Source organism: Natrix helvetica, assembly GCF_964273705.1.
Source record: "Natrix helvetica genome assembly, chromosome: 6".
NCBI classification, from domain to species: domain Eukaryota; kingdom Metazoa; phylum Chordata; class Lepidosauria; order Squamata; family Natricidae; genus Natrix; species Natrix helvetica.
This window is the reverse complement of record NC_138553.1, coordinates 78453480-78467390: the sequence shown is the minus strand read 5'-3', so window position 1 is coordinate 78467390 and position 13911 is coordinate 78453480. Positions and strand designations below refer to the sequence as shown.

The window sequence follows — 13911 nt, the reverse complement described above, 5'->3', positions numbered from 1 at the left end:
TGGCGGCCGGGGGGCTGTGGCCGGTTTGGAACCGCGCTGCGGAAGTGGTGGGTGAATTCATGCGCGCAAGCATTCGCACGGCTGCATTGGGAAAACCCCAACCGTTCTGGAGCAGCGGAGACTGTGACGGGCGTGGGGAAGAGGGGATAACTTCGCACACAGCGGCATTTGTGAAAGTGGGACATGCATGCCCGAAACCCTCCCTTCTTCTCCTCCCCCCCGCTGCTACCTCCACGCCGCCAGCCCATGGAGGCAGAAAGATTAGGGGAAGCTGATCTAAAGATCACCCGTTAATTTATACTGTGGTATTATTCAAATTCTGCCCTTTCCTTAACAGCTCCAGGAGAGCGTTTAGAACAAGCAATTAGTTCCAGAGGGTTCTCCGGAATATCCCCTTTTTCACCAGCCAATGCTATTTTCTTGTCTTTTTTTTCTCCCCCCCCCCAGCAAGGGCGAACCGGTCAAGAAAGATGGAAGCAAAATGAAAGCTTAAATTCCTTAGCAGATAATTCTTTCCAACATGCTATGTTTTCAAATATAATTGAAAAGATAATATGGCGATTCCACACGGGGCATAAATAATTCCCGTTGGGGTTAAGCGCGGTACAGCTGCGTGCTTTCAGCTGTCACCCATGTCACGCAAGTGATCGCTTCTATTGAGAGAAAGGCAGCGGATTTTAGGCGGAAGGACGCACTCTCCCACTTCCAGTTTTACAACGAAGCGGCTAATCCCGGTATTGGGAGTCACCGAGGACAATTCAGCCTTTGTCGACGTGGCTGGCAAACTACACTGCAGGTCGGAGATGAAATAGCCAATCCAGTTCCTCATGTATGCCCCATGACTCACAACTAGGATGTTGGCTACCAGTCTTCCTCCTGAAGCTCCTTCGGAATTAGAATCGGATTTCGGTTCACCGTGGTGGTTTGCCAACGAAGTGGGAGAACTTCCTTCTGCCATTTCTGCATTTTCTCCTGTCTCTTGTTTGTCTAGACATGCCTCCTGGATAACCAGAGTGCAAAGGTATTCAAAGAAATCCTTGACACGGGCTTTTACCTTGAAGGGAGAGAGAAAAATCAGATGAGAAGCTTTGCAAATTTGTATTTTTGTCAGTGTGTATTGTACGTGAACTGGGATGTGACATGGCAACAGGTCGGCCATTGGGGACTGGCTGGTATAGAACATGGTAACAAGGTCAGCCAATGAATAGGCACAGCAACTAAGTCAGCCAATGAGGGCTGTTTGGAAACTGAAACAGTATTTGCTGTGTGAGCAAAAAAGGAGACAGCAAGGAGCCTGGGCGTGGCTTAATACTATAGCTCCGAGTCTGTACTAAAGCTAGAACTAGTTTCTGAGCTCTGAACTGAAACCAAAAACTGTTCTCTCCTCTGCTTGTGTGTTTTGCTTGTACTCTCTACCACACTGGAAGAACCAGTCATTGGTATTGTATATGACTTATGTGTTAATATGTATATAAAGGGAAGTTAATGAATTCTGCTACATCAGTTACCTGTGTGTGCTTTCTGGATTTGATTTCTGCAACAAACTATGACAGTTGTTTTTTTATTAAGGTGAACTCTGAAATCCCCACCCCTCTCTTAATCTCTGTGTCTCTTTCTCTCTCTGTGTGTCTCTCTCTCTGTGTGTCTCTGTCTCTCTCTGTGAATGGTTCCTGTGAACTTCCCACAAACTTGGCTTAATGACTCTGTTTTCCACATTTGTGGACGTAAACTTGAACTTTCCAAGGCCTTGGTACATATTCATCCACTGTGACCCCCTCAGCATTTCCTATTCTTGTCCTTCCATGAGGCAGGTTCTCCTCCCTCAACCTGTGATTAGAAGTGTCCACTGAGGTCGGAGTAGAACCAAAGGATTAATTCTACTGTGAGCATTAATCCCCGTCTACTATAGTCATCAATGGTACCGAAGGCCTGTAAGAGATCTACAGAACCAAGTGAGGAGTACAGGTAGACCTTGATGAATGACCATAATAAGCCCCAAATTTCTGTCACTAAGCAAACTTTGCCTCACTTTATGGCCTTTTTTTGCTTTGATGAATGACCACATTAAGCCCCAAATTTCTGTCACTAAGCAAGTTTTGCCTCGCTTTATGGCCTTTTTTTGCTTTGATGAATGACCACATTAAGCCCCAAATTTCTGTCACTAAGCAAGTTTTGCCTCGCTTTATGGCGTTTTTTTTTTGCTTTGATGAATGATCTTATGATTCTTGATGAATGTATTTTTTTTACTTCTTGATGTACACTGAGAGCAATGCACCAAAGACAAATTCCTTGTGTGCCCAATCACACTTGGCCAATAAAGAATTCTATTCTATGTGCGAGAGAGAGAGATGTGGCTGCTATGGCTACTGGTGTAAAGAATGTTAAAGATGTACTTGTGGGTACAGTGTGCATATCCATCAAGGAGGAGGTGTGAACCTCTTGCACTTGTACCTGCAAATTGTGCGTATATGAATGACTTATGACTGACACCTGTCAAAAAGGTTTGTACACATATCTACCTACTACGGATGTGCAAGTGCATAGGCATCTTAGCTGCCTTTTCCTTTGCTGCTATTCTTCTGCAGTTCAGCCTGAGTCTCTTCTCTGCCTGATGGGAGATATTTTAGCGAGACCTTCGCTGCTCTGGGGAGTTAGCCCTCTCAGCCATTCACAAGTGCATAAAGGCTGTCAGTCAGACGCTTCCCAACAGTTCACAAACCCCAACAGAATCCTTACTTCATCCAGGGTTTCTCCTCCAGCCGGTGTGAAAGAGAGATACGACTCCCCAGCTTCCTTGGCCATGGCCTTAAGATCACTGAGAGGCCTCCCTTCCGCCACTCCATAGTTCTGTCAAGACAGGAGAGAGAATTATGCGGTGAGGGTGGCGGCAAGGATGCAACAAGCATTCCCACGTTGAAAGGCAGTCTGCTGCAGACACATTTCCCTTCTCCTTTGCAGAAGGACCGAAGCAAAGTACCGTATTTTTCGGAGTATAAGACCCACCCAGATTTTGAAGAGGTCCATTTTTTAAAAAAGGTTTTGCACTCTGCAGGCTACCCAAACCCTCTGTATTCAGATGCACTGGGGGGAAAAGGTGCGTCTTATACTCCGAAAAATATGGTAGCTTTCCTGAAGCAGATCCTGGAACTGCTTGTCCACCATTCTCATGTCTGATCAGAATCGGCCTTCTTGCAATCCCAGCCCCCTCCTCGTTTCCCGTCTGCAACTAAAAAGACTGGGGGAGTTGTGATAAAAATAATCATTTAATATTGCTCTCTATCACTTCCGTTCATTAGTAAACATCTCCCAGGGCAGGTAACGAGCAGAGGTTGGTTGAGCCAGAAGTTTATTTTGATGACAAATTAATTAATTTGTTTACAACACTGATACACCTACCCATCCTTCAGCAAACTCTGGGATGCCCCACCCCACCCCCCCGGAATCAAAAATTAAAAGTCCTATACAAGCAAGTCTTTTGAAGACAGCAAAGTCCACATTTTGGACAGAGAGGACCACTGGTTTGAAAGAGGGGTCAAAGAGGCCACCTATTTCAAAATTGAATGGCCCTCTCTCAATGGAGGGGAAAGGATACGACATCATCTATCTCCAGTCTACTGCACAGTCCTTTCAGCAGTTCCAAAAAGGCTCCACACCCATTTGCACCACTCAGGTGAGACTCTGAGGACACAGACAAAACTCCAGGTGGCCTCGACAACTCTCCAAAAGGATGCAGATGACCAGCTGTCTGCAAGGAGTATAAATCCTTCCGTTCCCCACCATCCAGTCAGAGCTGAAGCAGCTTCTTGGATGAGAAGCGAAACGTTTTCAGAGGAGAAAAAAAAAATCAGAAAGCCCAGTTGCCACTTGAAAAAGTACCTTTGGGACCAGGCAGCCAATCAAAACAGAGTGATCAGACATCCATTCTACTCAGTTTTTATGAAATCTGCACCATGGCCCAGCAACTCTGCCCTGCAGAGTCCCAGGTGCCAGTGCCATGGGAATCTGGCATTGATCGTCTCCAGGGGGCAAGGAAATACTTACCCGTTCTCGAAGGCGAGGGTCACATTTTACAGGAATCTCTTTGCAGTGCTGGCTATTTCTAAGAATTGAAGCCGTGGTCTGAAATGTTAAAAATGAATGTTGAAAAAGATTATTATTTTACATTTTTTTTAAAGTTGCATTTATTTCCAGATGTCAAGGCCGACTCCTTAATATCTCTTGGGTGGTTTACAATTTTTTTTTTAATGGAAATACAAGTAACCCTCAACTTATGTCCACAATTAAGCCCAATCTTTCTGTTGTTTAGTGAGACACTTGTTAAGTGAGTTTCGCCCCTTTGTACGACCTTTCCTACCACAGTTGTTACCGTACTTTTTGGACTATAAGACGCACCAAGATTTTGAAGAGGTAAATTAAAAAAAAAAAGTTTTTGCACTCTGCAGACTTCTCAAACCCTCTGCACGCCTCATTTTCTGTGAAAAACGGGGCATGCAGAGATTTTGAGAGGCCTACAAAGTGCTCCTGAGGACAGGAGGAAAATGGCCTGTTTTATGCCAAAAAAAGGACTGCATAGCTTTTAGGAGGCTTGTAGAGTATTCTGACCATTTATTAAATTTTTATGTCTCCCAACAAGTCAAAATATTTTCTGTGCACACTTTCATCTACAAGATACTTGCCTGCTTTGCCCGAATCAGGTCACTGGTGAAGACGTGAGTAAATCTGATATGACGGAGATACATCCCAGCTGCATTGGCTTGCTTGAACCCAGTGTCTGAGAGTGGCTCGTCCAGGCCCTGACCTGCAAGAGCCACCATAGGAATACGTCCAACAGTTAGGAAAAGCATGTTTTAGCCCTCATCAGTTGGTACTCTCCAAAGATGAGGGACAAGCATTCACCTACAAAGGGGGCCCCCTCCTAAAATAGTTCGGGCCACTTCTGAAAGTCAACAAGAACAGCCTCTCATGCTGCCAACTGAGCTCCGTTTCATGCTGAATAAACTAAATTATTAATGCATCTTAAACAGAAAACTATCTTTAGATTAGATTTTTACACTCCAAAAGCATTTTATTAAAATAAATTTGTTTAAAAGAATAATCCGATTTCAATTTAAAAAAAAAATCTGATTTTTTTAAAAAAAAATAATCATCCATTTTTATCCACCCTGGGTTGAAGTCACGCAGAAAACTGAGGGGTCAGGGGAATCTGTTCTCCTGGCAGATGTCCGATCTGTCACCATCTGGGACACCACCAACCCAGGGAAACTTCAAAAGCGGTGCTTTGGAGCGTGTGAAAGCCTCCATGAAGCCCCCTTCTTCACATTGCGGAAGCCTGAAAGTCCACTTTCGGGCTCCTGTGGTTGCTTCTAGCTGTCTTCGGATATACATGGTACAGGTAGCCCTCGACTTACGACCACAACCGAGCCCGACGTTTCTAAGTGAGACAACTGCCCAATTTTATGACCTTTCTTGCCACAGCCCTTAAGCCAGGGGTGTCCAAACTTGGGAACTTTAAGACTTGTGGACTTCAACTCCCAGAATTCCCCAGCCAGCATGGCTGGCTGGGGAATTCTGGGAATTGAAGTCCACAAGTCTTAAAGTTCCCAAGTTTGGACACCCCTGGCTTAAGCGAATCGCTGCAGGAACTCCGCTTGTAGGAAGGTCGCAGAAGTTGATCACATGACCCACCCACCCCCCCCCGGGACAGTTGCAACCATCATAAATACATGCCAGTTGCCAAGCACTGGTTTGATCATGTGACCGTGGGAATGCTGCAACAGGCGTTAAGCGTGAAAAAATGGTCACCAGTCATTTTCCCCCCCCCAGTGCCTTTTGTAACTTTGAACGGTCACTAAATGAACAGTTGCAAGTCGAGGACTACCTGCAATAACTGGACAAAACCACTATTCAATATACAAATAAAAGCAAAGGGCTCTGTGATTTAATAACCACCAGGAGAGACAAACCTTGCATTATCTTCTCTTTGTTGTATCTTGTTTGTCCACTGTGGGGGAAAAAAACAAAGAGAAACCAACAAGTTAAAACAGGAGAAAAACCAATCCTGGCTGAGAACCTTTAGCCAGGAATTTATAATGTGACTTGGCTCTTACAGCACTGACTCACTTATCCCAGTCTTTCCCTGCTAACGAAACGCACATTTTTGTTACACGCGCAGACACCAACGTTGCTAGTGGGGATGCTTACTGTGTAACGAAGAGGCACTGGCGCATGTTCCCTGCCCTCTCTTGAGGCCCGGGCATCGCTCCAGGCATCTACCAATGACTCCTTAACCCTGACTTCATTGCAGGGATGCACGTCACTAAAACGACTAGGAGAATTGTGAGAGATTAAGCAGTGAAAACCTAATCATTTTCCTAGCTGGAAAAGATTGGCTTGAAATCTGTATTTGGGTTAGATGCAGTGTTATATGATCAGTGAGGAAGTGTTATATGATCAAGGGGCAAAACTGGAATTACCAAGGCCTGCCAGCATCAATGCCAACCAACCAATGGAACAGAAGTTGCCTTCAGAAGTTGTGGGAGCTTCATCCCTGGAGGCTTTCAAGAAGAGACTGGACTGCCATTTGTCAGAAATGATGTAGGGTCTCCTGTTTGGGGGATGGGGGGGGAAGGGTTGGACTAGATGCCCTACAAGGTCCCTTCCAACTTCTATTCTATTCTATTTGTCATTAATACTAATGAAAAGCAGATTATGTTTATTAAGAAGACTGATGTATAAATGTATAGAGCTATAAACAAGAAAACAGACAACCCAATTAAAGCAATCAATACTGAATTTAACAATAGACAATTTCATTAGAGAAGATGAAGCAACCCAGGTTAACTCTGGCTGAGAGACACATACTTAGCTTTTAGTGTTAATTATTCCTGTCTTTCTCCATCAGAATTCAATAGATGGAAGAGATGGTCAGTAGCTAACCTTTTGCTTGTACTGATATTAAGCCAGTTGAAATCCAAATTTCAGATTAAGTCTGGATTTTTTTTCTTGTGCTTCACTAAACAATTTGATACAACCGTCAAAATAATCAATTGCCCAAGCAAAGTAAGTTTTGCAAGGTTCACATCAAATTGTAACACTTAGTTTAGAAAACGCACTTAATGCTTGAGAAAAAAAAAATCACAACTGTCCTTTTCATTCTCACTGCTGTTGGATTTAAAAACCCGCAATTACAAGAACATAATTTTGAAGCTCTTTTAACACATTAGAATTTTCCTCAGCCTTGCAAGATGGTAGCTTTGGAAGGAAGTTTACTGCTTTCAATATAAGATGCTATAAACTATTTTTTATCGTTGGCAGTCTCTGCAGTATTCAGCAGCATTTCTACATAATTATGGAAAATAAGCAAAACTGCATTCTGGAACAGCAGAGTTTCTCATATTTTTAACAACTCAAAAAGCCAAATGAAGTGCTTACTATGCTTGAGGGGAAGAAAATGCCAAAGATTTTGGTCCAGTAGTTTTTATTAGCATCACTGTGTGCTTTTAGAGGCCATTATTTACACTTTAAAGGTTGTTTGCTCTTAAAAGAGACACAATGAAATCCTAATGTAGACTTGGAGCAAATGCAGGATCTGCAACCTCTATTTCAATCTTCAGGCTTCACTTTATAATATATTTCACAGAGATGATTAAGTAGAGGGAGTGAATTTACACAGGGTAATTTACATAATTCAAAATCCAGAATAATCAGGTTTCCCAAGGACTAGGAATTCTTCCCAAAAGCTTAACAAGAACACAGCTGTCACAAAACTGGACATAACACAGCTAATACCCTAGAAACGGAATTTTTTTTAACACGAATGCCCTGCAGGATGGGTGATTCCTGGTGTGGTAATACTATAGGTAAAAAGACTGTCATAAATTTTGTGGAAGTTAGCAGTGTGGAAATGGCTTTTTAAAAAGCAGCTTCAAAAGAAGCCTTTTTACAAATGGAAATAATGGGCAAGCGTAGTCATTGTTTTATAAACTGATAAGGGGGCTACACTACTGCACTTAGTTCTAAACACCAAATTCAGGAAAACTAGAGGGGGGGGGCAGAGAAACACAACAAGGAGAGACTAAGAAAAGTGGTTATGTTAGACTTGAGAAAACAATCACTCAGGATTTTTCAAGGGTACTACAGACAATTCTCTGTCATCACAGAGTATAGAACCTGGAATGAAGTTACATAAAGGAAGAGACTGCTTGTATGCCAGGAAAATCTTCCTACTGCTAAGAGCAGCTGAGAACGTAACTTCTTCCAGAGGAAGATATTATTACTTTACTAGCCATATTCAAAAGAAATGCAGGACAACAATCTTCAGGAGATACCCCAATCTGAATTTATGCATTGAAATGCTCTTTCCAAATCAAGGATTCTCAGAATAGTTCAGTTGAGGAATAGTTACTGGAGGCATACGTACACTAAGGTACTGCTGAAGGGGATAATACTTCGGAGATATTGTATTCTGGAATGAGGAGGGTTACTCCACATTTGTTTCAGTGGAACAACTGAAATTGCTGCATTATTATTTTCAGTCTTGAATCTGGCTTAAAATGAAGTTCATTCATAAACTTAGCAGAAATCGGGGACAGACTGAGCTAGAAGGAAGCCGGTGCCCTACCCGTCCCCCAAAATCCATGAGGTGGATGTGAGTGGTTTGACTTACATGGTTAGCTGATCCAGGAGGGCTAAGACAGTCTTAGGTAAGCCTACATATTTATAGGAGAACTAAGACCTTAAAGGTTTTTTTCCTAAGTTTCCTGGAATCACCATGTGACATGGTCTGACTTGATACAGTATATAAAATATAGATTACCTATCCTGAGCAAAAGATGCACTGGTAATAGGCTTTTACCAGGCATTCAGGAATGATAAGGGATTCTGCTGATATTAATGCCTCCTGAAGTGATGGAGATGCAATACAATAATACAATAATACAATACAATACAATACAATACAATAGTAGAGTTGGAAGGGACCTTGGAGGTCTTCTAGTCCAACCCCCTGCCTAGGCAGGAAACCCTATACCGTTCCAGACAAATGGCTATCCAACATCTTCTTAAAGACTTCCAGTGTTGGGGCATTCACAACTTCTGGAGGCAAGCTGTTCCACTGATTAATTGTTCTCACTGTCAGGAAATTTCTCCTCAGTTCTAAGTTGCTTCTCTCCTTGATTAGTTTCCACCCATTGCTTCTTGTTCTACCCTCAGGTGCTTTGGAGAATAGTTTGACTCCCTCTTCTTTGTGGCAACCTCTGAGATATTGGAATAATGCTATCATGTCTCCCCTAGTCCTTCTTTCTCTTAAGCTAAACATACCCAGTTCCTGCAACCGTTCTTCATATGTTTTAGTCTCCAGTCCCCTAATCATCTTTGTTGCTCTTCTCTGCACTCTTTCTAGAGTCTCCACATCTTTTTTACATCGTGGCGACCAGAACTGAATGCAGTATTCCAAGTGTGGCCTTACCAAGGCATTATAAAGTGGTATTAACACTTCACGTGATCTTGATTCTATCCCTCTGTTGATGCAGCCTAGAACTGTGTTGGCTTTTTTGGCAGCTGCTGCACACTGCTGGCTCATATTTAAATGGTTGTCCACTAGGACTCCAAGATCCCTTTCACAGTTACTACTACTGAGTATGGTATCACCTATACTGTACCTGTGCATTCCGTTTTTGTTGCCTAAATGTAGAACCTTACTCTTTTCACCACTGAATTTCATTTTATTAGATAGTGCCCAATGTTCAAGTTTGTCAAGATCCTTCTGTATGCTTTCAAGTTAGCTACTGAAGACCATCAGAAGTCGTTTGAGGAACTTTAACATATGTAAGGGCAACCATTGGAATTAAGGTGTATCACAATTCCAGGTAAATGTCTAAGAGTAAATGTCTAGCTATGCCGGAAAGGAGCTGTAAAGCTGGCACCATTTGATCTCCCTGAGAAGCTAAGTGATCAACTGAGAGAGATAAGGAAATATAGCTGAAGGGGATAATTAAGATACTCTATCCTGTCCAGAGGATAAACAAATCAAAGAGGCCAGGATTGGGAGATTTTACTGATGTTTATAATATTTCTAGCAGTATAAAAAGAGAGTTAATACATTTTACCGGAAACATATAGTAGAGAATTGAAATATTTGATTGTAAATGTGTTAACAGTGGCTAGAATCATATTTGCTAAAAATTGGAAAAATGAGAAAACACCAACGCAGGAGGAAGTCATTCAGAAAATAATGGAATGTGCCGAAATGAGCAGATTGACATTTGAAATTAGAGAACAAGAAGATACATTTTTTTATAAGATATGGGATTTATTCTATCAATGGTTAGCCAAAAAAACACCACCATTGAAATGAAATATGATAAGAGAATTTTACAATACAAAGATAATGGAACTGACACAGAATATAATATAAAGATGTATTACTATTGGATGGATTTAGGAGGATGTAATGAATTGTTATAATATAAATTAATTCAAAATTTGGAATATATCGTATAAAATGAAGGAATGTTATAGTCAAATGAATGATTAACAATGATAATAATGTATACATATATATTAGATTGATAATATGAGATTTTATATAAATTGTAAGCGAGGAATATGGAGAGGATGCACAAAAGTTTCATCCAGGGTGTGGGTTACCAACCCACACGCTGGATGTAACTGGAAGATGCTTTTATGTTTTATTTGTGTATGTTTGTTTTAAAAATAAAAACTCTTTTATAAGAAAAAAGGGAGTTAACACCTTCTCTGAAGTGAAGTTCTTCCCTGCACATCTTTGGGGTATGATGTTGGGAACTGGCCATCATATGTCTTTAAACTTTGATCAAAGATTAAACGCTGATTGTTATTCAAGCCTCCGTTTAAGCCTCATTTTTGGCTCATTGTGACTTGGATGTATTCTCAAACTTCTACGGGTCTCAACAGTATTCTCAAACCTTACACTGGCTAAGGTGGGACTTGAACTCACGGATCTCCTGCTTATCCAGCCTGGTGCTTTAACCACTAGGCCAAACCCGGCTAGATTACTCAAGGCAGCCGCTGTCGTCCCTCTGGGAGGATCAGCCTCGAGGTAACAGCCACCCCGGGGCTCAGGGCTTCTTTAGCGGCCTTGGGTCGCCCTCTTCCCTCGTGCCCTGCGCCCGTACACCACCCACAGGGCCCGGCGGAAGAGCCGCGAAGGAGGATGAACCCCGCGACGGCCCTATTCCTTCCGCGGCCCCGCATAGCAGCTCCCCCCTCCCCCAGGGCCAAGATACTCACTGCCGGATGACCGTTAAACCGAAAGCGGCCATGCCTCTCGCTGTCGATGCCGCCCGCACGGATGACGTCATGCCGGTGCGCCGCCGCCGCCGGGCCAATGGTGTGGTCGGGTGAAGTCTCGCGAGAAGAGGACGGGTGGGGTGGGGCGGTGAGGACGAACCCTCCGGACGAGGTCCCCGCCTTCCTCCGGCATCATCGAGTCGGGGTGGGGAGGGCGGGGCTTGCGCGAGCGCTCTCCTCAGCTGGAGGGCGGTTGTAGTGGCGGTTGTGGGTCTCTCTGGGGCAGGCTCGCCTTTGGGGATGAGAGGCGAAAGGAGGGAAGGGAGGAATGGAAGGGAGGGAGGGAGGCAGGGGAAAGGAGAAATAGGCAGAAGGAAGGAAGGGGGAAAGGAAGAAATGGGAGGAAGAAATAGGCAGAAGGAGGAAAGGAACGGAAAGAAAGAAATAGAAGGAAGGAAAGGGAGAAATAGGCAGAAGGAAGAAATAGGGGGAAAGAAGAAAGGGAAAAGGAAAAGAAATAGGTAGAAGGAAGGAACAGAGGAAAGGAATGGAAAGAAAGAAATAGAAGGAAAGGAAAAAAGAAATAGGCAGAAGGAAGGAAGGGGGAAAGGAGTGGAAAGGAAGAAATGGATGGAAGAAATAGGAACAAGGAGAAAAGGAACAGAAAAAAAGAAATAGAAGGAAGGAAAGGGAGAAATAGGCAGAAGGGGAAAGGAAAGGAAAAATAGGGGGAAAGAAGAAAGAGAAAGGAAAAGAAATAGGTAGAAGGAAGGAACAGAGGAAAGGAATGGAAAGAAATAGAAGGAAGGAAAAGGAGAAATAGGCAGAAGGGGAAAGGAAAGGAAAAATGGGATAGAAGAAAGGGGGAAAGAAAAAGAAATAGGTAGAAGGAAGGGGGAAAGAAAAAGAAGGGGAAAGAAAAAATAAGTTGAAGGAATGGGAAAGGAAAAGAAGAAATAGGCAGAAGGAAGGAAGGAGGTGGAGTGGAGGAAAGGAAAGGAAGATATAGAAAAAAGGAAAGGAAGAAATAGGCAGAAGGAAGGAGGAAAAAGAAAGAAATGGGTAGAAGGAAGGAAGGAGGAAAGGAAAGTGGGAGGAAGGAAAGAAAGTGAAGCAAGAAATTGATGGAAGGAGGAAAGGAAAGGAAGAAAGGGAAGGACTGGAAGAAATAGGTGGAAGAAAAGAGGAAAGGAAGAACCAGATGGAAGAAAGGAATTGTTGAAAGAAAGAAGAATCAGGTGGCAAGCTGGGCAGAGTTGCCCCTAGGTTGCAGGGTTACGATGGATCGGGGCGTTGGAACCAGACTGTGCCATGCTTCCTTGGCCTTGCCAGGGGATGGGCGAGGACGGAGACAAAAGCAGGTGAGGGAAAACTGGAGACCGGGCACTAGAAAGCTAGATGCTGGAAGGGCAACGCTGGTGTGGAATGAAGCAATGGGATACTGGAACAAGCACTGCGGTAGAGAAGAGAGAACTTAGGACTGGCAATGGCGAACGTAGAGAGCTTAAAAAGAAAAGGAAACATACACTAAATAAGCAGCCCAGCCCTGTTCAGTCAAGAAGCACCGTTTATTCAACACAATACAATGCAATAGCAGAGTTGGAAGGGGCCTTGGAGGTCTTCTAGTCCAACCCCCTGCCTAGGCAGGAAACCTTATACCATTTCAGACAAATGGCTATCCAACATCTTCTTAAAGACTTCCAGTGTTGGGGCTTTCACAATTTCTGGAGGCAACTTCTGTTCCACTGATTAATTGTTCTATTAATTAATTAATTGTTTCTCCTCAGTTCTAGGTTGCTTCTCCCCTGGATTAGTTTCCACCCATTGCTTCTTGTCCTGCCTTTAGGTGCTTATTCTTGAATCAAGTGCGCCTGGCGATCATTTCTGTCTTCTGTGGGATCTGGCTTGCGTCCCGCCTGCTGTTTCACCACTCACAAGCCACAACAGCCCCCCCCCTCTCATACTAATGGGTCTTCCAGCTGGTAAAGTGCCCGATGTGAAAAATTGGCACTAAAATCCCTCCCAGTGAACGAATGGCTGTCAGGTCTGACCAAGAGGGCCAAAACAAATGCTGAAAAATTAAGGGGATAAAACAAGATCAACTGACAATTGGGGGGAAAAAAGGCAAAATAATATTTGATGGGTTCTTAGACTAGAACGCATTTTTTTGCAAGGAGATTAAGGAGATTATGTCACGTACAAAAACAAAAGATGAAACGAGTTCCTGGAGACTGACGTAAAAGGAGATTTCTAAGGATCATGGGAACATCCATTTAAAAATCCTTTAAAAACCCAAATATTGCTCAGTTTTTAATGGATTTCTTCCTCTCCCCATAATTGCCAGTATCAAAGCCGCTTTATAATCCTTCTCAGTTAAACATGAGCGATGCAATTCTTGGTGTGTGTATGTGAGGGACAGCTTTGTGGTTTTTGCCATTCAACTTGTCCAAAAACTATTCTTAATTACGTGACAGGTTGAAACTTTCCCTTACAAACAGGGCAACGCTTGTCACCTAAAGGACAAGTTCATTTTCTTTGGCTTATGTGCTTTTCCAATTTATGGAACAGACCTCTCCCACTTTCCATAATGTGGAATACAGGTAATCTTCCACTTGCGACCATAATTGAGCCCCCCAAATTCTG

At 43.2% G+C, this 13911-nt stretch overlaps 1 protein-coding gene across 1 annotated transcript; it reads right to left on the bottom strand.

Moving 5' to 3' along the window:
- Positions 1 to 441: 441 nt before the first annotated feature.
- Positions 442 to 11389, bottom strand: TIGAR (TP53 induced glycolysis regulatory phosphatase). The gene is made up of 6 exons (XM_081958036.1): positions 11269 to 11389; positions 5964 to 6001; positions 4677 to 4798; positions 4042 to 4119; positions 2737 to 2847; positions 442 to 1054 (listed from the first exon to the last, which is right to left on the bottom strand). The coding sequence occupies exons 1-6, from the start codon at positions 11337 to 11339 to the stop codon at positions 620 to 622; spliced, it is 855 nt and encodes a 284-aa protein (XP_081814162.1). The 5' UTR covers positions 11340 to 11389; the 3' UTR covers positions 442 to 619.
- Positions 11390 to 13911: the final 2522 nt, after the last annotated feature.

Bases quoted from the DNA above. Each gene is read 5' to 3' on its own strand.
- TIGAR (XM_081958036.1), bottom strand. From the start codon at position 11,339: ATGACGTCATCCGTGCGGGCGGCATCGACAGCGAGAGGCATGGCCGCT. The intron at 4,120-4,676 runs GCAAGTATCTTG...TTAACATTTCAG, and splicing joins ACCTGATTCGGGCAAAGCAG to ACCACGGCTTCAATTCTTAG. The intron at 2,848-4,041 runs GTAAGTATTTCC...CTGTCTTGACAG, and splicing joins ACCCTCGCCTTCGAGAACGG to AACTATGGAGTGGCGGAAGG.